The sequence below is a fragment of the Maniola jurtina genome, chromosome 8 (genome assembly GCF_905333055.1).
Source record: "Maniola jurtina chromosome 8, ilManJurt1.1, whole genome shotgun sequence".
Taxonomy (NCBI): domain Eukaryota; kingdom Metazoa; phylum Arthropoda; class Insecta; order Lepidoptera; family Nymphalidae; genus Maniola; species Maniola jurtina.
Window position 1 is genome coordinate 10,000,519 of NC_060036.1, and position 26,321 is coordinate 10,026,839.

At 35.4% G+C, this 26,321-nt stretch overlaps 1 protein-coding gene across 2 annotated transcripts; it reads right to left on the reverse strand.

Annotated features, from left to right (window-relative positions):
• Positions 1-706: 706 nt before the first annotated feature.
• Positions 707-25,831, reverse strand: LOC123867828 (SH3 domain-containing kinase-binding protein 1-like). Of its 2 annotated transcripts, none has more exons than XM_045910114.1 (15): positions 25,574-25,831; positions 23,772-23,955; positions 22,355-22,460; positions 21,540-21,675; positions 18,203-18,385; positions 14,489-14,624; positions 13,651-13,777; positions 12,063-12,169; positions 11,616-11,819; positions 10,854-10,939; positions 10,020-10,233; positions 8,239-8,356; positions 7,382-7,466; positions 6,574-6,902; positions 707-5,785 (listed from the first exon to the last, which is right to left on the reverse strand). In XM_045910114.1, exons 1-15 carry the CDS (start codon positions 25,596-25,598, stop codon positions 5,633-5,635), a joined length of 2,193 nt encoding a protein of 730 aa, XP_045766070.1. In that variant the 5' UTR covers positions 25,599-25,831; the 3' UTR covers positions 707-5,632. The 2 variants fall into 2 exon arrangements, with proteins under 2 accessions (XP_045766070.1, XP_045766069.1); XM_045910113.1 differs by having other exon boundaries at positions 7,382-7,481; positions 25,574-25,830.
• Between the last annotated feature and the right edge of the window lie 490 nt (positions 25,832-26,321).

The window sequence follows — 26,321 nt, forward strand, 5'->3', positions numbered from 1 at the left end:
ACTGATACGCAACAAAATTATAAATCTAGAGCTTTTATCTACTCACTAAAATTATTAAACTTTGAATTGAAACAATTGGTGGTATGTAATGAGTGATGATGCTTCTTTATCCTTTCTGAAACCTGGAAGGTGTGACGGAGTTTAATATTAAACCAATGTTTCAAAGGTGGAAAGATTAAGCGGAGTTTATCCGTAGTGTGCTCCATACAAACTTGGTCCTTATTTGAATATAAACAAATCAAACTCCAGATTTTCATGTAAATTATCTGTGAGCCCATGCAAGGGTGGTAGCGCACTCATTCGATCCAAATCCGTGACGATACGTTCCGAAGAAGTCCTAGAGCTATTCGTATGGTAGCTTACGCACTAGATCCGACTTCCGTCATTCGATTTCTCTCCGTCATCCGTGAGAATATCTCCAAAGTATGACGTAAATATGTCAAAGCTGTCCACTCAATACCTTGGATTTGGTTCAGAGATCGGATCAGTGCGTAAGCAATATCTGAGTTCGGTCCGAGTTTTTTATATCCGTATTTTCACGGACTGATCGGATGAGTCCGTAACCGCTATGACATCAAAACCACACATTTTTACATAAATCTCACAAAAGATATTTGTTTCTAGAACGAGTACATTTTATTGCGTTTGATGAATTTAATTAAGATTTTATGAAGTGCACTGGGGAAACCTCTTAATGTGACCTCTAAATGTGTGTTCCTACATGATTTATTAAATAAAAAAAGCTGTTGAAGATTATTATCGAGTTATTATTGATAATAATTAACAGCGGTTATGATTTATGGCAAAAAGTAAAAAATAGTGTCGTGAAATAAGATATAAAGTTCGCGAGTTTACATATAATAAACTCCTCATATCTACGAAGTGTAAATAACAAAAGTACAGTTTATCAAAGCATAATAATTAATTATTATGGTATGGATAATTTTTTTTGGTACAAAAATGCTTAGCAAAATGAAAAATTTGAGATCTCAACGGAAAATTAGAATGACAATATTATAAAAAATAATATTAATTTTAAAACAAAATATGTAACTTTCTTTTGACACAAAGGTTTAATATCCCAAAGAGTATAGACTTTCCAGTATAACAACGTATCAGGTTCTAATTATTATGGCACAACATTTTCGCATTAGATGTTATTAGATTTTACAAACGAGTTCATAACGTCAAAGTAATAAGGTTGTTAATTTTAACGACACAGGTAATCTTACAACCCCCTGGAATACGAAACATTTTTTATCATTTTAAATACCCAAAATTATGTAACTATATACTGACGCAATATTATTTTGTACTACCTATATTATATATAAATATATGTGTGTGAATATTTAATTTCTTTGATATTACATATTAAAAGCATTAGTTTTGCATAATAAAAATTCTATAAATGTTCATTATGTGACATTTGTGCACTATTAAAGCCATTGATTTTTTTCCAAATTAACGAGTTTCTATGCGTTAGGCGATTTATCACAATTCAAGCTACAACCTCCAAGCAATACTAAGCATTTTTAAATATTTTAAACCGATGTAAACTGCTACGTAACTTTCAATACATTTTATTTATTTGTAACAAAAGAAAAAGTCTGCGACAATCCGATATTTACAATGTTCTAAAGTTACAATATCTTTATAACATAATTTAACATAATTGTTATTAGTTATTCACATTAGTATTATTAGTAGCGATTTTAAAAAATACAACCGGAAATATTTGTGGTCACAAATGTATAGTGAAAAAGTTTTTCTTTAGGAAAATCAAACAAAGATCGATAAAAAAAAATTAGCACCGGACTGTTACGAACTTGTGAATAACTGATAACAAATAACTGTCCGAAGCGCATTATTGCCTCTAAAGGGAAAATGTTTTGGGCCTACTAGGACCACAAATATTTTCGATACAAATTCAATAGTTCATTACACTTTTAAGGGTAATTTTACAAAATAGCAATACAACGAAATAACAAAACATGTAAATGTTGGATGGTACAACACAACCTCATTACAAATCTCGCATATACATACACTTATACACATAATCGATACTATTTTAATTTATAACTAATCATTACAATTTAAATGTAAATAAATGTTCGTTAATATTGTACAATGAAACAAATCAAGAAGATATGTTTTACAAAAAGGTACATTGTTGCGGACTTATTCTGGACATACATTTGTACAAATACAAAAATATATTACTACTAATTAAATATGGCTCTCGGTGTCACTTATGTATTTCATACGTATTAAAAGTAAAGGGGTGCAACAGATCATCCGACAACGACCGGATTTCAATTAGCAAATTTAATTATTATTGCTGTTATTTTAATTTTAATGATGCATCCAGACTATGCATAAAATAACATGTTAGAAAAATTTTTCTTTAGTGAGTTGAAGAGTCTTCATACATGTAGCAATTTTATTTTGTCTGGTACCCATCAAATCGGCGATGGGCGACGCGTTTAGCAAATCAGACTATTGATATAGAACGTGATAATTTTTTCACGTCATTCATCTGATAGCTGAAATGGATGTCGGGCCACATATTTATAATGTTGACGACATGCAACAAAAGTTTTAGAAGACAATAATATGGTCACGCCTTGCGATCTTACCATGATTTGACAGCAACATATTTATGGCAGTTTGAGAAAATAATGCAATTTAGAATTAAATTTCGCCGTAACTAATGCCTAAAGTAATCTGTAAGGACGTTTTTGTGCTCATTCATATTCATATTATTTACCGTTAGAACTATTTAGGCTCCAATCGGACAATACAACCCAATGAGGTCATTCATAACGTTGTATGTACAGTTTGCATACAAACATGGAATGTGCAAATCACATAACAGACCAAAACGCCTCAATCACATTACTAGTCCTTAGTTGACTTATTATAATATTCTCAATGTACAAACAAAATATAAATGGCACGAATTTTGTATTCCTTTCCTGTTTGAACATTACGTACAAGCAAATCAAGACTTCAAGAAATAAGCATTTATTTATTCATACTTACTTAAAATATGTATATTGAAAAACCCCAGAAATAGAACTAATCTTAAGCCAAAAAAATGTGATTGGTGGGCTCAATTTGTTTAACATAAACAGGTTTTCTTTCAAGAACGAATGTCGCCAATACAGTTTGGGTGAAAATTCATCAGTAAAAATTCGAATAAACGTTTTAGCATATGTATTTAGAAATATGTAATTACAGGACTGATTTTGACATGAACTTATTAGCAAGCTCAGTATAATGCATTAATGATCACGTTAGTAGTACTATCAATGTTTGGATCAAATATACAGAATAATAATAATAATTAGTCATAACATCCATAACCTTATATAAATTCAGACTACAAAATAGCACTTAATACGATAAAACAAAATAAAGAGCGATATTAAAAATGACAACATTCTCAGCAACAACTTATATAATATTAAATATAAATTATTCTATAATTACTTGTCGTGATTTTAAGGCCTTACCTTCCTATAAATCTACATACCTTAAGTACTCACAGAACTGCTAAGGAATTTCTTATATCACATGCGATACAAAATGATAACAAAACACGTGTGGAAGTTTGTGGCACACAAACCGTGTCAAATTAGACCAAAGTAAACAATAGAAATGATAAAATATAAATTATGCACAATTTCATCAAAAAAATATAACAAAGGAAACCTAGTGGATCGTTAACATAAATAGCAAGTGCCTCTAACGAAATAGATGTTATCCTTGAAACGTATTTAAAGCAGCTAGTATTAAATCAAGTTTTTTTTTGTATAAATTACTCAACAAGTAAACAGCTGACAAACCAGCCTTTAATTAGATTAGCCAATGGTTCAGGCATTTAGTATGAAAACTTTCAATTTTTTTTTAATTCTTTGATTTGTGGGCTAAAAAGTGTGCCATACCAAATTTCGTTAAAATCGGTTAAGGGGATTTTAACCGATAGTAACAGACAGTTGCATTCAATATATTAGAATGGAATTTTTATTCATTCTTGAGTTATGTTCAATTTTTAAAAAACATGCTGGTTTCAGGTAAAATGTTTTGGGAAAGGCCTCAAACAGCTAAAAAAGACGTTGATCTTTAAAAAATCATTAAAGCAGAGCATTATTATTTTTGTTAAAAAATAAAGTTAAACATGAGTTTATTCTGACGGATCAGGGCACCTCTTTTTTAATGTAATATAATGCATAAATTTTGAGAACGCACTCTCACTTATTTGCTCTATGAGTCAACCTGTCAGGTCAAATGTACAGTTTACGTTCTTCTTTTCTCTCCTCTCTTTGTATTGTAGTTTTTGGTGCGCAATAATTCCGCCAAGGTCAATTCAGTGGAGACAACAAAATTGTAAGTGTCCGTTGGTTCTTGAATTCCTTTCTTGAGAGACTTCCCCTAACCTTTGTTAGACTTAGACATCACAGTTTATATTTAGATTAAGGACTAAAATCGTATTTTCGACATGAAAGTTGACACATACTAGTAAATATGGTGAGTACGTTCTCAAAATGTATGCACTATAATTATAGTACTGTGTAAATCCTCACGCCAGCGTGAATAGGTAGTAATAATAGTCTCACTTAAATAAGAAGACCGAAATGGTACTATCAAAATGCTCTCCCGAACATTCACCACTTGAGGTGTGTAGAGGGTAGACTCAAATCAGGTGGCGGTGTTTTCGGCCTAGTGATGCACCCCACGATTATTTCAAACGTTTCAGAATTAGGTTAACATCTATAGAGCGTACTTTGACTTTCCTTAGAGTTGAAACGAGACAGATTTATGTCAGATACATAACTCTGTCTCATTTTAATTCTTTCTTGAGTTTGAGCAAGTCAAAGTACCATCTATAAATCTGAGACAATGTTACCGAGTTTTGGTGCATATCTGCCCTGATACAATTTCGTTAATGTGCAAAGTTTGCAAATATTTCAAAGTGCACAGACAGCCTAAGTTTGAACGTGCTCGTAGGTATATATTCTCAAGAGTGTCGACGCATCTTTCCTAAAATGTTACAATGTATATTAATTAATCTCTGCTATGTAATCTCCAATCATATTTATTTTACACATATATGTACATTAGTACATATTAAAGAGGAACAAATTCCTTGCAAATACTAGCGGCGACGCACCGCGCAACCTTTTCGTTTTGCGTCACATAAATTTGTATACTACGTAATGGAAATATCATCATCACATTCTTCGCTACGACACTGCGCATATATTCTTTCGGCCTTAGTGTAACTGAAATACTTATCAACTTAAAACGTTCAGTGCCCGATAAATGTCTTGAACAAAAGCGCTGGAATGACGATCTCGGTCGCAGATCCTCCACTAGGTGGACGGACGACATCGAACGAGTAGCAGGGAGCTGTTTGATCCGGACGGAAAACAGCAACGTGTGGGAAGTCCCTACAAGAGACCTATGTCCAGCATTGGACGTCTATCGACGACGTATGTACATGCTGAATGTCACACTCTATACCCGCTTCCTTAGGAATTTCAGTTCATAGATTTCTATATCCTGTTTTATGTGCGCAACCGTATGCTACACTTGTCAAAGCCAAAAACATTCAATGAAAACATTAGACTTGCGTCACACAATGTGCAAGTTTCTCGATTTCCATCTGCAGCGCGTGACGTTTGTCAGACTCCTGCTTGAGCTTGTCGGTTAGGTCTTCAATGGCAGCGTTGAATTTAGCGTTTTGTACCTCTAATAGCTTCTCTAAGTTTAATATCTAAAACAAAAATATGTAACATGTGAACGAAAATTATTTACACCTACATATTATAACAGCGAAGAACAAGGTTTTATTGTTTTCGTGTGAAATTCGATGTCAAGTTCTTTCATACATCTGCAGCAAGTGAAAACTTTGAGAAATTAAAATCGCAGTATTTAATGACCTAAAACAAGAAGTTTGAGGTCAATACTGTACAGTTTTAATATAACTCATGAAAACCACCAAAGATTACTAATTCTTTCTATTAGGGCCAAACAATTATTACAAAAAGAAATCTTAGGCCCAACGTAAGCAAGCAGACAGAATGGAGCCAACTCTTTTTGATAATAAGTTAAACTCAGCTTTATGTATTTTGAGTTAACTTTGGAATTGGTATGCATACCTAAATCAAAACACAAAGGACGTGCGTCACGCTTAGTTTGAGTTGTTTGTCAAGAAAAATGCCGTACCTCGGCTATTCTGATGCGAGTTTCTGAACCCTTTGAGTTAGTGAGAATTATTTTCCTAGCCACTATTTATTCTGAGGAATTATTAGAGACATGAGAAGGGCAGATGTTCATTGTCGAAAATAGTCACAAAATGTTATGTGCTGCTCCAACCTACTTCATGACTAACTAGATGATGACTTCGGCTCCGTGGATTTATGTTTTTAAATTCCCTGGGAACTCTGATTTTCCGTGATAAAAAGTAGCCTATGCCTCGGTCTTTCACATCCATCACATCGATCCGTTGCGGCGTGATTGAATACTTTTTATAACTTCACGCAAAGTAAAGCTTGTACTCACTCTGTTATTCAGCTGTGCGATTAACGCCTCCGAGCCTCGATCGGGCAGCTCGGCAGGTTTGTCCGCCTTCAGCGACTGTAGCCGCCTCTCCAGCGTCCCTGAACTGATCGACTTCTCTTCCGATTTCTCGATGTTACTGCTACTCGATTTCTCGATTATACTCGAGAACTTGCTTATCGAGCTAATTTCATGTTTATCGATGGGCGTCAGCTTGTCGGGTCTACTGGGCGACTTGTCGGTGGTTTCGTTGGTCGTCCGCGTGAACGCGGTCGGTGGAGAGGGCGCGGGTGGTTTCTTTATGTCGTCTAACATCGCGGTTAACGTTCGACCTAGAACAGCAATACCGTTGAGTAAAGAGGAGGGCTTTTTGTAACAAAAATCGTTTAATATAAAGCTCTCAAAATAAAGCCAGAAATAGACTAGCGTTGTGTGAGTTGTGTCGTGTCGCGTCAAAAGCATATCTGTTTCATACAGTTAGTACGGTTAGACGCATTACAGTGGAGTGGCGTGTCGTGTCTCTCTCTAAACATACATACTAAATGTATGAAAACGATATGCTTCTGACGGACATGACAAACACGATACGCTAGTACCTACATTTCCAGCTTTAGTATAACACTGAATTTCTGGAGTTACTCGTTTTTGCTTACAAATTGATAGTTGAATAAGATTTGAATAAGAAAATTACCTAGCTCACACAAACCAATCCTACTCTTTATATTCAAAACTCATTGACAAAAGACAATTAAAGGAAAGAAAAAGACATAAGACATTGTACTAAATTTTGAAAAATAAACATTGAGCATACCTGCAGCGGTGGGAGACTGTAGCGGCGGTGGTCTGCTGGTCGGCAGGTCTGGAGGGCGCTCGGGAGGATTTTTCAGATCTCCTGACTGTCGAGTTTTTGACTATAATAAAATCGTACAACTATATTGTAAATTGCCACCACCCACAGCTTCGCTCCGCGGAAATATAAATCCAAAAATCCAATTATAAATGCGAAAATGTGCCTGTCTGTGGCTTTTCACGGCCCATCTGTTTAACCGAATTGACGATTTGGTACAAAGGCAGCTTGCATCCTTGTTATAGCTACTTAAGATAAAACTATTTTGATATTTAGTGAATTATAAAAAGAGAATTTCTAATTTTATCAAGGCAAAGGCAATATCTAAAACGACCACAGACCAGTGATGTTCATGTTCTATAGTGTTGTATTTATTTCCAATAAACAAAGGCAAAAGTGACAGACCATAGATAAAAAGAAATTTCTTTTTTTTTCCTCTCGTCTGGTTTTACACTGATTAGCCAATGTCAAGTTTGTAGTTATTTACAAGTTATGGAAACTATATATATAAGTATGGACTTCGTCTATGCCGGCGCCCGCCGACATACACGCGGCGCCCCTTTAGAGCGCTTCCCAGTCAGTTCCACCACCAATAAACACCAGCAGAACACAAAAACCGGCCACTTCTCACAAAAAAAACAATCCAAAAAAGCACCGCACGCGCGCTAGTAAACACCACCACAGACAAAGTCCAAAGAAATGTCTAAAAGACCACAGATCAGTGATGTTCATGTTCTAGAGTAGTGTTGTGTTTATTTCCAATACTAGCTCACAAAAAAATATCATAAATCTAGAGGAGTAATGTAAAAAACACAGCTTACCTCTAAACTAGACTCTAGGCTTTCCAAAACAGATATTCGGTTGCTGATGGATGAAGTGCTCTTCGACATTTCCATCGAGTGACTCGACCGTTTTTCCTCCAAACCGCAATCCAATATCCTACGAATCATTGAAATATGCAACAAATCACACCAGAATCTACATTGAAACTAAGAAAAATTCCTATTATGATTTCTGCATCGATTCTTAGTTACGACATAACGATGACTCAATGATTAGATCATTATTAAAGTACCATTTATTATTAGCCCTTGACCTTGCATGCTTTGTATCTAACTGGTTCTGAATTTATTACCATATCGTGACAAACTAAGACTGAACAACTTCAATGGGTATGATATTCTGCAAACAAAAAAAATATTTTCTAATAACCTTAGAGTCAGCGCAGACTGACAACTAAGAGCAAAATGCTCAAGCAGTTATTGATAAATTGATAATGAACTAAATCTCAACCCAAATTGAGTTCAAAATAGCGTGCAAGAGAATATAATTCCTTGTAAACTTTCTTAGACTTATTAGTTCCTAACATGTATCCACAAAACTTCATTGAATTTGATTGGTTAGTTCAAAAGAAAGCCAACCTCAGTTTATTTAGGGTGCTACAGGAATAAACTGAAATTACTCGAACTAGTCTGACTAGTGAAAACTGATAGTGGGACAATGTATAAAATAAGAGTAAACATATTAGATACTTTGTATTTTTAACCCCCAACCCAAAAAGAGGAGTGTTATAAGTTTGACGTGTGTATCTGTCTGTGGCATCGTAGCTCCTAAACGAATGAACCGATTTTAATTTAGTTTTTTTTTGTTTGAAAGATGGCTTGGTCGAGAGTGTTCTTAGCTATAATCCAAGAAAATCGGTCCAGCCGTTAGAAAGTTATCAGCTCTTTTCTAGTTACTGTAACCTTCACTTGTTGGGGGTGTTATAAATTTTTAATTTACACTTGTTTAACATTTACCTATACTGACTGCTTAACGTAACTATGCAATAAACTTGTTTTCTGCTATGCAAATTCACATTGCATTGTCCAGTTTAAAATAGGATTTTAAACTGGACAATACCAATATAATTTTTTAAATAAAAATATATTTACAGAATAATTTTATGGAGAATACGCGATTTCTATTCACTGTATTAAGTTACACTTGCAAAACTGTTGTGTTGATAAACTAGATCAAATAAATATAAATCCCGGATATTTTTATTAAGTAAAAAATATAACCAGATTATAAAAACATGTAACATTTCCAAGTGTTGCAGGTTTCTACAAATTCACTATCATCTTTCCCTTCCATCCACGTTGGTAACTTTTTTCGTAACCAGCTACGAAACAAGATTAATTCTTCGTTATTTCCTAACTGGTTATGGATGGTAAATGGTAATATTGAATCCTGGTTCGTAACTCATTTGTAACCGGCTACGAAATAATATTTGGCGATATTATTTAATAATAATTTAACGATAATCATATTAAGATTTTCCTAAGGCAGACTCTGCAATAAATATACACGCGGAAATAATGCTTGTTTTCCCAAAGCGTAATATATTTTCACTTTAACGGCAGCGCCGTTTGAGTGGATCTACCTACTTTACTATTCACGTTACGTTTAGTGAATCACTATTGTGTCTGACGCGTTCGAGTTGATGATCACTCTTTTAATTATTGCAAAAAGAAAACTTTATATTTATTAAGTTAGTCTAATACTGAGGGCTAATCGTCCTACCGCAGAGAACCATTAAAATTTCGGCTTGTATACTAACCTATCTGTGCTTCCTCCGCCCGCCTTGCTCGCAACTCCACTCGCTTCGGACGAAGTAGAAGCGGACCGTGATTTCCCTTCGGACCCAAAGCTGGTTTTCTTTGCCTGATTCAGTTTAAGTTCCTCCATCCACGGCGCTTTGTTTTTTTCCCATTCTCGTGTACGAGGTCTGATTTCTTCCGCTTTTTCTGAAGATGTTGGTTTTTCCTTTGGCACTAGAACAATCAATTTATGCTTATTTAGTCATGAAGTTGTGAACATTTAAGAATCCCAAATGTGTTTATAGTTCAAGGACTAATCACAGATAGAAGAGATAGAGGAGAAAAAAAGGTCCGTGCGTAGGTGGTTCTCGGTTGTGACCCCTGTCTGCTGCTACTGAGAATTTTTGACAGTCAAATCCAATACCCATATATGGTCTAGTGATATTAGTGACAATCGAGCAGGGTTGGGAAAAAACAGTTTAAAAAGTTGTCGGCATTCAATCTACATTCTACACGCACGAAACGTTTTGCTTCATCATTCCTCATACGCATGCGGCATGGCTAAGGTTTGGAATACTCTTCTGCGATCTGTGTTTCCTACCAATTATAGACAGGGTATCTTTAAAACAAGAGTGAATAGGCATCTTCTAGGTAAAGGTCACAAAAGTGATGATGTGGCCTAAGATGGGACGATCTTAGGCTACATCATCACTTTTGTGATTGTGGGCAAGCGTGTGCCTATAATGAATAAGAAAACGATTAAAACATGTTTAAAACTGTTGTCTTGAAATTCGAAATATGTTTAATACGCTTGTTTTATCTTTTAAGTCTTTCCAATAAGCTCAAAACCATACCTTCATGTCCGTTAGTCAGTCCGATCAGTTGCGGCGTGTCGTCGCGCAGGACTTGACTAGGCGGTCGCCGTCGGGGCGCCTTCACTCTGCGAATAACAGTATGCGAAACTAACGTAAATCTAAAAAACTAGTCACTGGAAAACAGAAATAGTGTCAATGTGACTAATTCTAAACTACAAGTCTAAATCTAGTGCTATTAATCTCCGCATGGAGCATTATGAAAGAGATAGCAACACGTTTCAACTTGTCTATTTTTAGTTTAGCGATTATGTACGGTCGGCCAGAATTCCAGTAGCGATTCGAGAAACTATTGCATCAACAACCTGTCGCACTTATGGACTTTTTCTATAAACACGTCACACACACCAAACGCATGTGCATAACCGTGCCACGCAAATATGATCATTAAGGTGCTAAGCCACTTACGGCGTTTGACTGTACATTAGCTACAATATGCGTATATGTTGTGGAATATACAATATACATACTATTTGTCTGCGTATACTCAGTAATATTTCAGTGCCTTGCCGGCGATGGTGCAGGCAGAGCGGTTCAGTCATTATTTATTGTTTGCCTGCGTTTCTATCTCGGGGTTTTCGGTATGCTTTTTTATTTCGCTTATTTTCATAAAATAGTAAAACAATAATATGTAAAAGTTTTCGTGTTTTATTTAATTCTTTGAAGCTCCAACCAACTACAACCCCCGCTCCATTGGCACCGTAAAGACTTTTTGACATAAAAACATCATTAGATATTACTAACCTGCCGGCTCTCGGATCATTAAGTATGGAATTCCTCTCGACATGGTCGAACGTGTTGGCGGCGTTATTCGCGCCAACGTTGGCGTTGGTATTGGCAGTGGCGCTGGGGCTGGGCTTGCTTGACGTCACACCATCCGTGCGGTCCCACTCCCCGCTACTACTGCTCCCGCTCGACACCGTTGATACCGTTGTTGAAGACTTTTCGCTGAAAGATAACAACAAAAATAAAGCCAAATAAAATAACTGCTCACGCTTGTCCGATAAATTGACTATGCCAAAATTGTTTTCACAAAAAAAGAGCTGAAGTTTCTTCAGACAGTTTCCTTGAACCTCCTATGGTTTTGCATTTCCCTATACTGCCCCAGTTAAAAAAACACACTATATAGTATCTTGAAAGCAGTAAAATGTCTGGTCGCGTGTGGTAAATGAGGTATCGACTTAAACTTACGTCTTCTCTGACGAGGACAGCATTTTATTTTTGAGTCCGCTGAACAAACCGCCGACGCTCGAAGCCGGGGTCGGGCTCTTTTTCAATGGCACTGGAGGTTTCTTCACCTAGAAATTATAAATAAACTAGATCATGCCCGTGACTACCGTGACACGTGGATTTAGGATTTTAAAAATCCCGCGGGAATTTTTAATTTTCCAGAATAAAAGGTAGCCTATGTATTAATGTAGGGTTTAAACTATCTCCATTCCAAGTTTCTCAGTACTTGTGGTATGAAGGAGAAACAAACATCCAACAAAGATTATTATTGGTGGATAAATAATTACACTTTGTTATCACACTAATATTATAAAGGCGAAAGTTTGTATGTGTGTGTGTGAGTGTGTGTGTGTGTGTGTATGTTTGTTACTCCTTCACGCAAAAACTACTGGACGGATTTGGCTGAAATTTAGAATGGAGATAGATAATATCCTGGATTAGCACATAGGTTACTTTTTATCCCGGAAAATCAAAGAGTTCCCACGGGATTTCAAAAAACCTGATTCCACGCGGGCGAAGTCGCGGGCATCGGCTCCCAAATCCCATGAGGGCGCGCGGACAATGTGCTGGTGTGCGGGGCGTCCCCCCGCCTCATACCCTGATTGCCTTAGCGGCATGTCGCGAACTATTGGTAGACGATCTTGCGGAACTCTGATTTTTCGGGATAAAAAGTAGTCTATATCCGATTCCAGGATGCAAGATATCTCTGTACCAAATAGATGAAGCACGCGACTTCTTCCATGTGAATTTAGGTTATTTAAAAATTCCGTAAGAACTATTTGATTTTCGGGACACTATGAGCTTTCCCGCAATGCAAGTTATTTCTGAACCCAATTTCGCCAAAACCAGTTAAGCAGATGGACCCTGAAAAACTAGCAGATAGACACACTTTCGCATTTACAATATTAGTATGGAATATGCTTTGTTTCGCTTCTGAGGCAAGATCATCTTCAAATCGAAGTGGTGATTTGTGAACGTCCTTTGGTGATACAATGGATCATTGTTTTCTAATTATACATTCTGCAATATTGATCATTGAACATCCTTTTTCCTCAATATTGCAAAAGTTGATGATGAAATACAATAACTTACCTAATAAGTTTTTTATTTTATTGTCATATGTCATATTTTATCGGCATCATTTTTACTAGTTTTATGTTACATGGAACGTTTTTATGTATGAAATGAGAAACTTGAAACCCTGAATTATAACTTGGGCAGGTGTATAGTGTTACATATTTTAAAATCAGTCAATGATGCGAAAATTATTAAACCATTGGAGAATAGAGATAATTATTTAAAGGAATATGATCAAAGGTAAGGTACCACGGTATCGATTTAAAAAACGGCATTCCAAGATTTATAAAAAAATCTCAGCTAGATGTAGGAAAACTGTAAATCTTTCTTCTTACTTTTTATTTCAGAGATTCACCTAAAAGGTTTTTGAGTGTATGAGATATTCTGTCAGCCTTTGAATGCAGTTTCTAGGCTAGTCAGTAAGCTAGTGCTTTATTTTATTCTAGAAAACGCGTAATGGAAAGTAACTTACTTGTCCATCGAGTGTTCCATCTGCCACAGTCTCATTGTGTATTAGTTTCTCCGACTCACTTTTATTCGTGTGCGTGATTGTACTTTGTATGCTGCTTTCTTTGCTCAATGTATTTTCTTTGTGCATGCTGAAAAGTTATAAGTTTAATAAATAATTATACAAAAACATTTCAAAAAAATCAGCCAAGTGCGAGTCGTACTCGCACAGGAAGAGTTTCGTACAAGAAATAACACTTTTGATTTTTTTTTAATTTTCATGGCAGCAATTTTGAAATTATGAGGTGTTTGTTGCTATAACGACAGTAGAAATAAACATTCTGTGAAAATTTCAAGTCTCTAACTATTATGGTTCACGAGATACAGCCCGCTGGCAGACAGACGGATGAACGGACGGACAGCGGAGTCTTGCGAATAGAGTTCCGTTGACACCCTTCACGGACGGAACCCTAAAAGTTACCTAAATGACCAAACGTGGATTAAGTAAATACATACATACAGAAATTGCAAAAATGGACAGGGTAGCATTTATCTCTATAAGAGATCTCTACCATCTTTCCATGGTAGCGAAGTCACGCCGTCTTTAGTCATAAATAGAAGGTCGAACAATATATGAATTTTGTTTTCCCGAAGTATTACTTTTGATTTTGAGTATTTCGAGTTACTCATACAATACTAATACACTAATACTAATACACAACGCTCAATCCAAACCACACGGATTTGCAAAATTTCAATTCAATCGGAGAATAATTGGAAGTGGCTGAAAAATCAGTTACTAATTTCGACGAAATCATAACATACAAACAAGACGAACTACTAAAAGACTTGAAGATTCCTACCTTATTTTAGACGTGATCAAGTCTTTAACGGAGGCAGTTTTTTCGGTGTATTTGTTTAGAATGGGGTAAAGTGGGGTGGTATTCGCGTTCTTCCCTGGCGGCCGCTCGGGTTTCTTTTCTTCCACCTCTTGAGTTACTGTAAAGATAAGACATTGAACTTAATAATCCATGGCAAAATGTATAAATAATAATTTAATTCATGCTTCAGCATTTATGGAGGGACGCGTAACCGTGGCTAGTTAGTAGTTACCAGACTTATGAATTATGATGGAAAAATCATTCCGCCAAGCGATTTAGCAGTCCAGTACTAATTACCATGCTATGTAGAAACCAATCAGGGGTACGGGTTTTATGAATTGCCGCACCCCGTTTCCATTTTCGACTACATCATCACTTACCACCATGTGTGATCACAGTTAAGGGCTAACTTCTATCGAAATAAAAGTGTACGATTATTTATTGAAGGATTTGTTGTTGACTTCGAGAGTTTACCGAACGATAAGTGATGATACCAGTCTAAGGTCATACACGCTAATATATAAAAAGTATGGCATCGTTTGGCAAATTATATATAGAGAAATAGAGAAACTAGTACTATATATGTATAGAGAAACTATAGTTTTGTAGGAAAAAATGCCGACAACTGATTGCAAATGACTACTGGATTATTTCACAGGACCTCTTTTATAAATAATGCGTCACTATGATAAGGAAGTTGCCAAAAAGTCCCGAAATATCTCATATTCTGACAACTCAAAAAAGAATGTTTCGTATTATCAAGAAAAACAATTGTATAGTCACACTCGCACACACTTGTCACTTCCTTCCTGTGTGGAAAATGTTACATTTGAAAACTGAAGTTAAAAAAGTTTAGCAAATTAATTGACTTCTTATCTAGTTACAACATACCGCCTTGCCGGTGCAATACAATTGCTAATAAAAACTATATTGCAATTCTATTCTATACAAGTAGGTACCTAAACATTGTGGCTAATTCTGTTATAGAATTGTTCCGCGAACTGGAAAAATTCGATAGTACAGCTGTAGTTCAGAAACCGAGCAACCTCCTTCGTGTTTCCTTCAATCTACGCGACATTGACGAAGTAAATTGTGGCGTGGTGGCGCGACCAAAAGCCACTAAACTAAAAAACAACAACAACTATTTCTAACTAAAATGACAGACATACCTACCTAAATCTAGTGCTATCTTTTTCCGTAAGGAGCATCATTGAAGGAACAGCAATATATTTAGGCTTGTCTTTTTGGGTTAGTTTAGTGATTTTGTACTATAGAATTAGCCAGTATATTAGAAGCAAAAGATGAACTCCCAATGAACAGTTGAAACAGTAATGAAGAGTAACATAAATGAGTCTAAACACTAAGGAAAGGTTATACAAGAAAAGTCGCCGACTAATAATAATCACTATCTATTTGGTATTGAGTAATAAAAATATTTGCAGAATATAAACTTGAAAAGTTGAAATACTACTCTTCTATATTTAACATCTAGCCCGTTTATCATAAAAATGAAGATATTTATTTTAAGATTTGAACATATAATAAATTATAGTCATATAAAAATTAATAATCGCATAAACTTTAAAAATCACATTCACATTTACATTTAAACAGTTTTTTCTTGTACTCATAAATAATTTTGTATTGTAACTAAAATTATTTTATCCTAAGATAATCCACTTAGATAAACACTGAAACTCACTTTCTACTCCCATTTTAAATGAAGGAAAACTGCGAAGTATTGACGTTCACTCGACAGTATTAAAATACTAAAATACGGCGCAAAGGCACGACGCGATGAGGTAAGGTTACGCAAAATCACGACTCCGACCACTCGCAAATCGCAACCTTCATAAGAAATGTCAATAGCAGAACATCGAACTAAAACTTGAGTAGGCGAGCAAAATTACTAATACTAAATGTATGTCACTATTAGTTAATGTTAAGAAATTCATACTAATCTATACTAAACATTATAAATGCGGAATTGTGTCTGACTGTCTGGTACTTTTCACGACCAGTTAAACCGATTTTGACCAAATCTGGCTAGGGTAGCTTACATCCCTGAGACGGACATAAGCTAGGATCTGGCCTACCTTCTACCATCAAGTAGTTCTATTAAGATCAATAGGTATTCCTTAGGTAGAATAAGATAGATCCCCATAAATTAAAAGCTTCAAGTCGTTTAAATAATAATAGATAAGAGGTTTGTGACATTAAAATTAATATTCTACTTTGTCTGGTATTTTTGCAAATAGTAGATATGAATGAACTACTATTTTACATTATCTAAATTCTAATTTAAAAAATACTTCATATTATAATCATAAAAATATCTACCTAATTTATCAATAATATTCTTTAAAAAGTAATAGTTTAAAGAAAATATTAACGAAAGTACACATATTGTCTTTGAAATCCATATTTCTAGAATATTTTTTTACAAATTCGTTCAGAAATCTTGGAGAAATCGATGTATCTACTACATACATTTATGTACAATTACTTCATAAATAAAAATGATACCCAAGTTTACTATAATATTAAATCCTTTCTGAAAATATGAAATTCCGTTAGTGAAAAAATTATAAAAATCGGATCATTAGCCTTAGTCAATCGCCGATATACATACATACGGTCCGAATACATAATCTCGTTTTTAGTAGTTAATAAAAACTTCTTACATTTCTCTCATCCTCCGTTTACAGATATACCCGTTGTTTACGTTTCCCGCGCAAAAATGAAAATACATTTAATTTTTCAGCAAACATTCAAACAAAATGTTCCTAATAGAAACGCCAGACAACAGCTTTGTTGTCTACTCATCACAAATAAATAATTCACACTTCACTCAAAACAATAAACACTGATAAAAAATGCAATTATCATTGAATATTTGATTGCCACCAAAGTAAACACCGTGTAGTGATAACAGTCGAATCGAATTAATAAAAACTTTATTGAATATAAGTCGTAAATAAAATTATAAAGATGTGAGACGAAGAAAATGTCCGACAAATAGATAAACGCGAACTATTTTATTCGACACATTCGAATAGCATAATCCCACGCCGCAAATGTTTATCGAAGCTGTTGTCACATAGTTGCAGTTAACCTTGTGCCGCTGACGACACATTATCGTAACAACTTTTACGTAAGCTAGCCACTAATCGGTCACAGATCAGGCACGCTTTTGTTTTGATTCTTTTTAATTGTCACAAATGATTCCACGGTCTAAAGTCTTTAATGCAACGTTTTACAGAATTTCTTTTTGTATCAGCAAATATTCCAAAAAGATTTTTAGTATACTAGTAGGAGTTGTCGCTATAATTTTTAATGTAGGAATACTTTTTAATTAATTTGAAACGTTTCTCATCATCGTCATAACCCATCGCCGGCCTCTAATGACACCGCATGGGTCTCGTCTCAGAATGAGAAGGGTTCAGGCCAAAGTCCCTAATGCTGGATGATACCGATCTCAACCTCCACCGGCATCAACTCATCGTTGACTTTGCAGGTGACTCTTATACAATAGCTGGACGAAGTTGTCCGGGAACAGGCCTACTCGGCCGTGCAGCTCGCCCTTCCACCAGCCGCGGACCGGCGCGTCCTTGAACACGATGTTTCCGATTTCGACCTCCACCGGCATCAACTCAGTGCTGACCCCTGTGTTCTTAACTCTACTCTTGTACTCACCGGCCGGCAATAGCTGGACGAAGTTGTCCGGGAACAGGCCGACTCGGCCGTGCAGCTCGCCCTTCCACCAGCCGCGGTCCGGCGCGTCCTTGGACACAATGTTCACGATCTCGCCCTCCACCAGCGTCAGCTCGTCATCGTTGACCGCGGCGTATGGGAACAACACGCGGCATTGCTCCTTAACTACAACAACGTTAAACGTTAATCTCTTTGCATCGTGTTCCATAAGCCGTGTCCACTAGCAATAAAACTTACTGAAGTCAGTTCTGGCAGAGTGAACTAGAGTGAGGGAACTCTCGGTTTGATCCTGGTTAGACGACATGTCAAATATTAGGCTACGGGTGACGTGAAATCAAAGAAAAATAGGCGATTCAATGCGTCAAATGAAGGAACTTTTTACGCCTGCCAGTGACGTTGAAGCCTCGACGTTTTGTTACAAGTTCCCTTTACTGTCGTGAACTATTATGGCTCTCGTAATTTCACTTATACTGCGTAAACACTTGCAGTTTACTTGTAATTTTGACAGAACTGACATTGACTTCTGCAAGTTTATTGCAAATAGACACGGATTTGATTGTAAGGACCGTGATCCCTTTCCATTTATCATAATAATAAGGTAGGGATTTTTTGGGCCAATAATGCGGTGGGTTCCCAGACCCTCCCGCACTAAGGCTAAGATCTATTGAGCGTACTTCGTCTTTGCTTAGACTTAAACGGGTAAAACGAGACAGATTTATGCCAGCGATATAACGTTGTCTCTATATTTGTCTATAGGTCTCAACCTTAGTGTACGACTTCGGTTCAAGTCTTAGGTTTAAGATAATAATTGATGTAAGATGTTAGTAATAATAACCAGAACCGACGTGATCAGTTAAGGAATTCTTCGAAGCACAGGAAGCAAAAAGGCCATATTTTCAAGGGTAACCAATTCAGAAAACGTGCATTTTGAACGGCAATTGCTTGCATATAGGACATTTGCAGCACAGGAACAATGCTAGTGCTATGGGAAAACAGGAATTCTACGTGGACTAGGTCGTCAATAAACTACGAACGTCGAAACTACTTAGTCATCATAAAAAGTAACAAAGAATCACAGAGTTCAAAATTGTTTAGTAAAGTTACATAATACTAATTAAAATTCAATGTCAACAATTATTTATTTATTCCAATATATCATAATATAATAATCGGCTTCAAAAAGTATATTGCAAGGAATTTCATAGTTCGCCCAAAAGTCACGTTTTATTTTGATGAATATCACGTCAGTTGCGCACAAAGCAGCTCTTTATAAGTAGATATAACTTATAAGTACTATAACACAGCGGTTTGAAGGTAACATATATGTTTTTTTTTTATTAAAAAAAGAATATTAGCCATGCTAATCATGACTAATACTCCCCTTTCCCCTCCAATTAAGCGTAAAGCTTGTGCCAGGAGTGGGTCTGAAAATAGTGCAACAGGTAGGGTTGAACCGGCGACCTTTCGGGATTTAGACCGCTCCTCAACCGTTGAGCTAGTTTAGTTAGTTTAGTTTAGCTAGTAGTGAGTTTAGTTTTGTTCTCAAGAAACCCGCTCTACAAATTGTCTAAATCTAAATATATAAAAGGGAAAGCTGACTAACTAACTTATCTATCAACTCACAGCACAAACGGTAAGGGCTGTTTGGCATGCAGACAGCTATTAATATATGTACACGTGTTTGAGTACACATCCACTATGAAAGGATTGTTGAAAATCAAAATGAGGGGGTAAAATAGGGTTTTGAATTTTGTGTAGTCCACGCGGACGAAGTTGCGGGCATAAGGTAAAGTGTAATAAATAAGTTATGAAACATTTACGTTTGGAAAAAAACAACGTTCCCTTTACTTTGTCTTTGATAAATTACACAGAAATAACCATCTGATACACAATACTGAGAATTCTTTATGTATAAATAAAAGACATTATATTTTGGTAATGACTACATTATGATAAATGATACTCTTGTCACTTTATCATTAATGAAGCATATTATTCAGTTAAAATGTAACAAAACTATTCGACAACAAGCCTAAATAAAACAAGGAAAATGCCTTGGCGATAATAGAAATCAGTTGCACCCCACAACTTTTAACGGATGAATCAACGTTGACACATTGTCTTCAATAAATGCGGTAAATAAATTGAATAATATCACCGATTCCGGTCACACCAGTGCAGTAGTTGCAAGAAAAAAATTACTCAATTAGTCTGTTCAAAAGATAACATACATTAACATAATGTATTCATACATTTTTGAGTTTTAATGTTTGGCCGAATGGGGCGAATTGATTCAGGGATCTTGGGGGTGGCCACCAAATCCCACTCAACAACTCCCATCGGCGGTGTTCCCACTAGATTACAGCGTGGGGTTATTCAAGGGGCGGACCAACAAATTCTTAAAAGGCCGGCAACGCATCAGCGGTACCTCTGGTGCTGCAAATGTTCATGGGCGATGGTAATCACTTAACATCAGGTGACACGCCTGCTCGTTTGCTCGCTATTTTATTTAAAAAACCCCCTGACTCTAACATCAATGCTCTCCGGCGGGTCAAGCCCAATCTCGATGTGCTTCAAAATATTTGGACGGTGATTGTACGAGCATCTCTTGAGTTTTGTCTATCACATCCAATTATCTCCGAATCTACTGGACCGATTGAGTTCTCTTAAAGGTTCTCATAAAAATTTCTGTGACCCGAACCAGGACATGTCACGTAAATAAATTAATAATTATTGTATGGGGTATTTTTGGAGGGCGAATCAGAAAATTAAAAGTTTTGCAAACTGCACCGTGGGACATAATATTATATAAAATGAAAGGGCTTGTTGTGAGGATTTCAATAGATGAAAGTTGACTTCCGCCTTATCCCCAAAACTACAGAGCCTGAGTTTTGAAAAAAAAAAAAACGAAAATAATTCCTTATAGATTACCGGAAAACTTATAAGAAGTTTATGGTCTTAAAATAACATGGTAAATCTCTCGATATTAAACGAAACACGAGTTCAACTCGCACTTTTCCAGTATTTCTTGTTTCTGCCTTTTTTCTTAATATTGAGTAGTTACTTAATATAATTAGGCTGCGGCTATTCTAGTTAATCACTACCCATATTATAAATGCAAAAGTGTGTTTGTTTGTGGGTTTGTCCTTCAATCATGTCGCAACAGATCGAAGTGATGTTTTGCATGGGTATAGTTAAAGACCTGGAGAGTGATATACTGTACTTTAATCCTGGAAAATCATAGTTCCCACAGGATTTTAACAATCTATATCCACGCTGACGAAGTTGTTGCACCGGGATTAAATAAATAATAATGAACCTGGCTTGGGCGGCAGCGCGGGCGCCGGCTCGGCGGGCGCGGGCTGCGCGGGCGGCGGCTCCAGCATCACCACGAAGTTGGAGGGGAACACGCCAACGCGCGCGCCGCGCCGCCCCTGCCACCAGCCCTCCTCTACCTGACCAAATAGATATTGTCGTTAATTCTTTTACTATCTACTACTATAACAAAAATAACAGGTCTTGTTTTATATAAATAGCAATTATATAAAACAAATCATATATACATAATACATTTTATAAATAATTAATTCTGCATCATAATTGCCGCATATGGCTAAATTCAAGTGGCTATTTGACCCGCCATACCACTGCGTACGTGCCGAGTTTGTCAGGTTTCGTACGAGGTTTCCCGGAAAGCATAAGACGGAATGCGCTGACTCTGAGACTGGAGAAACTCGATGCGTCATGAACAATAGATCATTTTACCCGTTAGCTTCAGAAGCCCACGGTTGCTTGCCCTATAAATACCAATAGCAACCTCAACCGAATCTAAAGGTACACTCACAAGGTTTTTGAGATGGGACACCTAAAAGTTGTTTTCAAGTCCAAGTATAAACCAAGGATAAGGGTTTAATAAAAACTGCCATAACCCTTCCAGGTTAGCCCACTTCCGTCTTAGACCACATCATCATTCATCACTTACCACCAGGTGAGATTGCATTGTATCTGAATTAAAAAAAAACTGAATCTGAAACTACACTTGCAGGGTTCTTGAGATGAGATACCTAAAAGTAGTTGTCAATGTCCACATACAGTAGATAATAAACATCTACTTTGTAAAGTAAAAATACATACCTCTCCAAGAACTTCAAGTACGTCACCAACAGACAAGGGCAGCTCATCAGGATTGGCTGGCTGATAGCTGAAGACAGCTCGACAGCGCCCCTGCACCCCGCCCGGCCTATTTCAAATAACACTTTATCATATCTTTTGTATGTAATTCCAAAAATCTAACTACACTTTACTGCACTGCTTTATGTCGATTCCTTTAGCCACAGCTCTAAAACCACTACACCGCCGTATTTATTTTTCTAATTGTCAAGTTGAAACAGTCAACAACCTCTATGTAGTACTACACACTAGACAAATCATTCAGAATGTCTGCAAGCTGTAACCCGTTTTGATGTCCACTGTCCACACTAATATTGACAGCTTCTTAAACACGATTTTTGTTTGACTCTTCTATGGTACTTATTTAGTTCCATGTAAACAGTGAATTCAGCGCTCCTTAACTGATTTTATATAAAATATATTCTCAACTGTATCATTTTCATTAACCAAAAATAATAATGAAGGTGTAGTTTAAGTGACTAACATTAAGCGAGTGACATCAAAGTCTTATCACATTAGATTAGATTACATGGAGAATCATTATTTTTCTAGTAATTGGAAATATGATAAAATTGGTCATTAAAAAAACAGTTACTAAAATAACCATTATGATTTACAGTTAATCATTAAGGCCATTTGGTTTAGTAAGGGTAACTGTTTGTTAATTCTGTACCAAGCAGCAATAATTCATACTCCCTGCATCACATTCACCACTGCAGGTAGTGACCTCTTTCCTTTAATCACATAATTTTAAGAGGTTTCTAGAGATAAAAACGCAGTGGGTTTCCAGCTCCTTCTGCATAAACTTGACAATGAGAATTAGTCAAAATAATGAGTTTGACTTGAATTACTCACAAATTATTCGATACTATGGCTAATTTCTTAAATTGAACACTTTCAAGTAAAGTCTTTGTCGGAATTAGAATACATAAACCTAATTTGTCATATTAATTTACAAACTCCGGAAATCCAAATTTATTTTGAATTTCGCGGGCAGAGCCGTCTTTTGCACCTTAACAATCACAATTGATGTGCATTGTCACAATTAGGCCGCATGTGTCTCAATCGATGTCGATAGATGTTCAAATGAACATAATATTTACAAAAAATTTAAATATTTCATACTATCAAAATTACTTAATTTATTAATTCAATTGTTCTGTGTGATATGTGCACAAACAAGTAAACAAAAACTTTACTATAGTTAATAGATGATACATCATGTTATTAAATACAATCATAATAGCATCCATTTTTTAATTTGAAGGTTGAGTGTTAATAAATTTTCATATTAATTTATGGATTTACTTACACTTTTTTACACTTAAAATTACATGTACTAAATTATTTTATATATTTAAAAAGTAGTAAACATGCCTACCGTGCATTATTCTGTTCAGTTAGAACAGAAACAAAATTGTCAGGAAACATTCCACGGCGACCACGCAGCTCTCCTTTCCACCACCCGCCTGGCAGGCGTTCTACGTCTCGCAAAATATCCCCAGGTCTTATTGTCAACTCGTCTGTCTCTGATGCATCATATGAATAGTTAACTATACAGGATACTGTAAAGAAAGATTCAAACCAATTATTATAGAAATAGTTAATTTAATATATCTATACACACATGCACATACACACACACACACACATCCATAATTTTACTCTAGTTAAGTTTTAATATTAGACATATATTTGTTTATTTTAAAAATTAAGGAAACTTTGTATTCCTACCTTCTGCAATACAGGTATTTCCTAGTGCAGAGGGTAGGAAACTCAATCTTGCTGTTGTATGTATGTAGAAGTTCAATAAATAAAATTCTTATTATTATACTCCAAACTAATATTATAAATGCAAAAATGTGTGTGTCTGTCTACTAACTTTTCATGGTCCATCTATTTAACTTATTATGATTAAATTTGGTACAGTGATAGCAAGCATCCTGGAGATAAAACATCAAACAAACGAACAAACAAATAATCATAGTATTTAAGTATTAGTAATTTTGACAAATTATAAATTGAAATTATTTTTGAGGCTTTGCATTTGTATTTAATTTTGACAATATTCCACAAACAATCATAATTTAGTAAATAGTTTAGCTTAGTGCTAATCAGTCTTATCAAATAGTGATTTTTAACAAAAATTCTATATCATTGCATTAACCATCATAAATGCAAGCAAATAAATATTTATGTAACTTATAAAATAAATGATAATAATCACTAGAGATTTATCAAGTTTGATAATAAGACTTGTCTGAGATAGATAACTATGCCAATATATCGTCATGATTGTAGACAAGTGATGGATCTGCATTTGGTGAAACTTTACAACAGAAATTTCTGAACATTATTTTATCAATTTTGTTAGTATTAAAAAACTATACTAAGCACTAAAAATTCACATACATTTGACAATAACAGTATAATTATATTTTTAAAAATATTGTTGATTGATATTTTCATGTTATGTATCCAAATATAGCATGAGTGATTTTAATTTTTTTTTTGTAAAACTGACACTGTTCTATGACCATGATGATATTATCTTAGATAAGACACACAACAAATTATTATTAACCATGTTAAATATTAAGTAAGTAGCTTACACTCTTACTTAAAATTAAACAAAATATTTTGAAAATAATTTAATTCAATATAAATACTTTCTTTGTAATACTCATAAAACCCTAATTTCTAAATCAGCGCTGAGAAGGAAAATTTAATTTAAAACACATATTTAACAAAATAATCATGTTATTGAGCATTAGATTTGAATTTAAATCCTGCTATTTGTGATTTCTCACCTGTTTAAGGATATGTACAGGAGCGTTGTGTTTGTTTATTAGCATTCACATGACATCACAATGCCATGAAAATGACTCATACGACAAACTTGGCGATACTCGAACACTACGTCGATGTTTTCTTAATAATTTATACATAAGCACACCATATGACAAACGATTGAAGTTTCCACAATTTAAAGATATTGTACTTTCGTAACCAAGCAGGTGATTGACCTGCATTACCAAAATTACGGAATAACATCAAATGATCAAAATTTAGAAGCAGTTTCAACCATCAACATCATTTTGTAAGGTACAGTTATCTATACAAACAAGCAAGATTCGTGAGCTAAGTAGTAAGTAATACATAGGACTGATGACGATTACTCACCCTTTTGGTTTGTTGTAGTCTCCATTTTTAACGATATATTTTAATACAATCACATTATCACATTATTATTCTAATTTGTTTGTGCACAACATGTACGATTTCACTTCACGTTCCACATAAAAAAACTTTATCAAATTAGGGCGAAGTAGGTACGAACTCGAAAAAAATATTTTTCGAATCACGTCAAATCAAAATTTCACAGCATAGATAATATTGTACACCACCCACATTTTTTTAACTGCTTTTACGGCTCTGGATTTTAGCTTTGTACATACACCACACCTCACTCACTACCCGTCCACAGATCATTAGACCAACATCACGCCAAGTGCCAACTGCCAACATTTAACATAAACATGTTCCAGTGTTGCCAATTTTTTTTTTCGCCCAAGAGAACTTACTTGTATTTTACTCACAGAGCTGATATCAATAAGATATCAAACGCAAAATAAATACAAATTGACAAATGGCGCGTGAGCAGTTAGGTAAATAAAATTATCGCTAAATCCACTGCTGAACGAGAGCGAGCGGAACATATTAGGTATTAGAATAGGTACAAGGACTTAAGGAGTGCTCAATCCAGTATGCTCGTGTCTCCTATAGAATATATAACAAGTGTAAATTAAAAATTTATAACACCCCCGACAAGTGAAGGTTGCAGTAACTAGAAAAGAGCTGATAACTTTCAAACGGCTGAACCGATTTTCTTGGATTATAGCTAAGAACACTCTCGATCAAGCCACCTTTC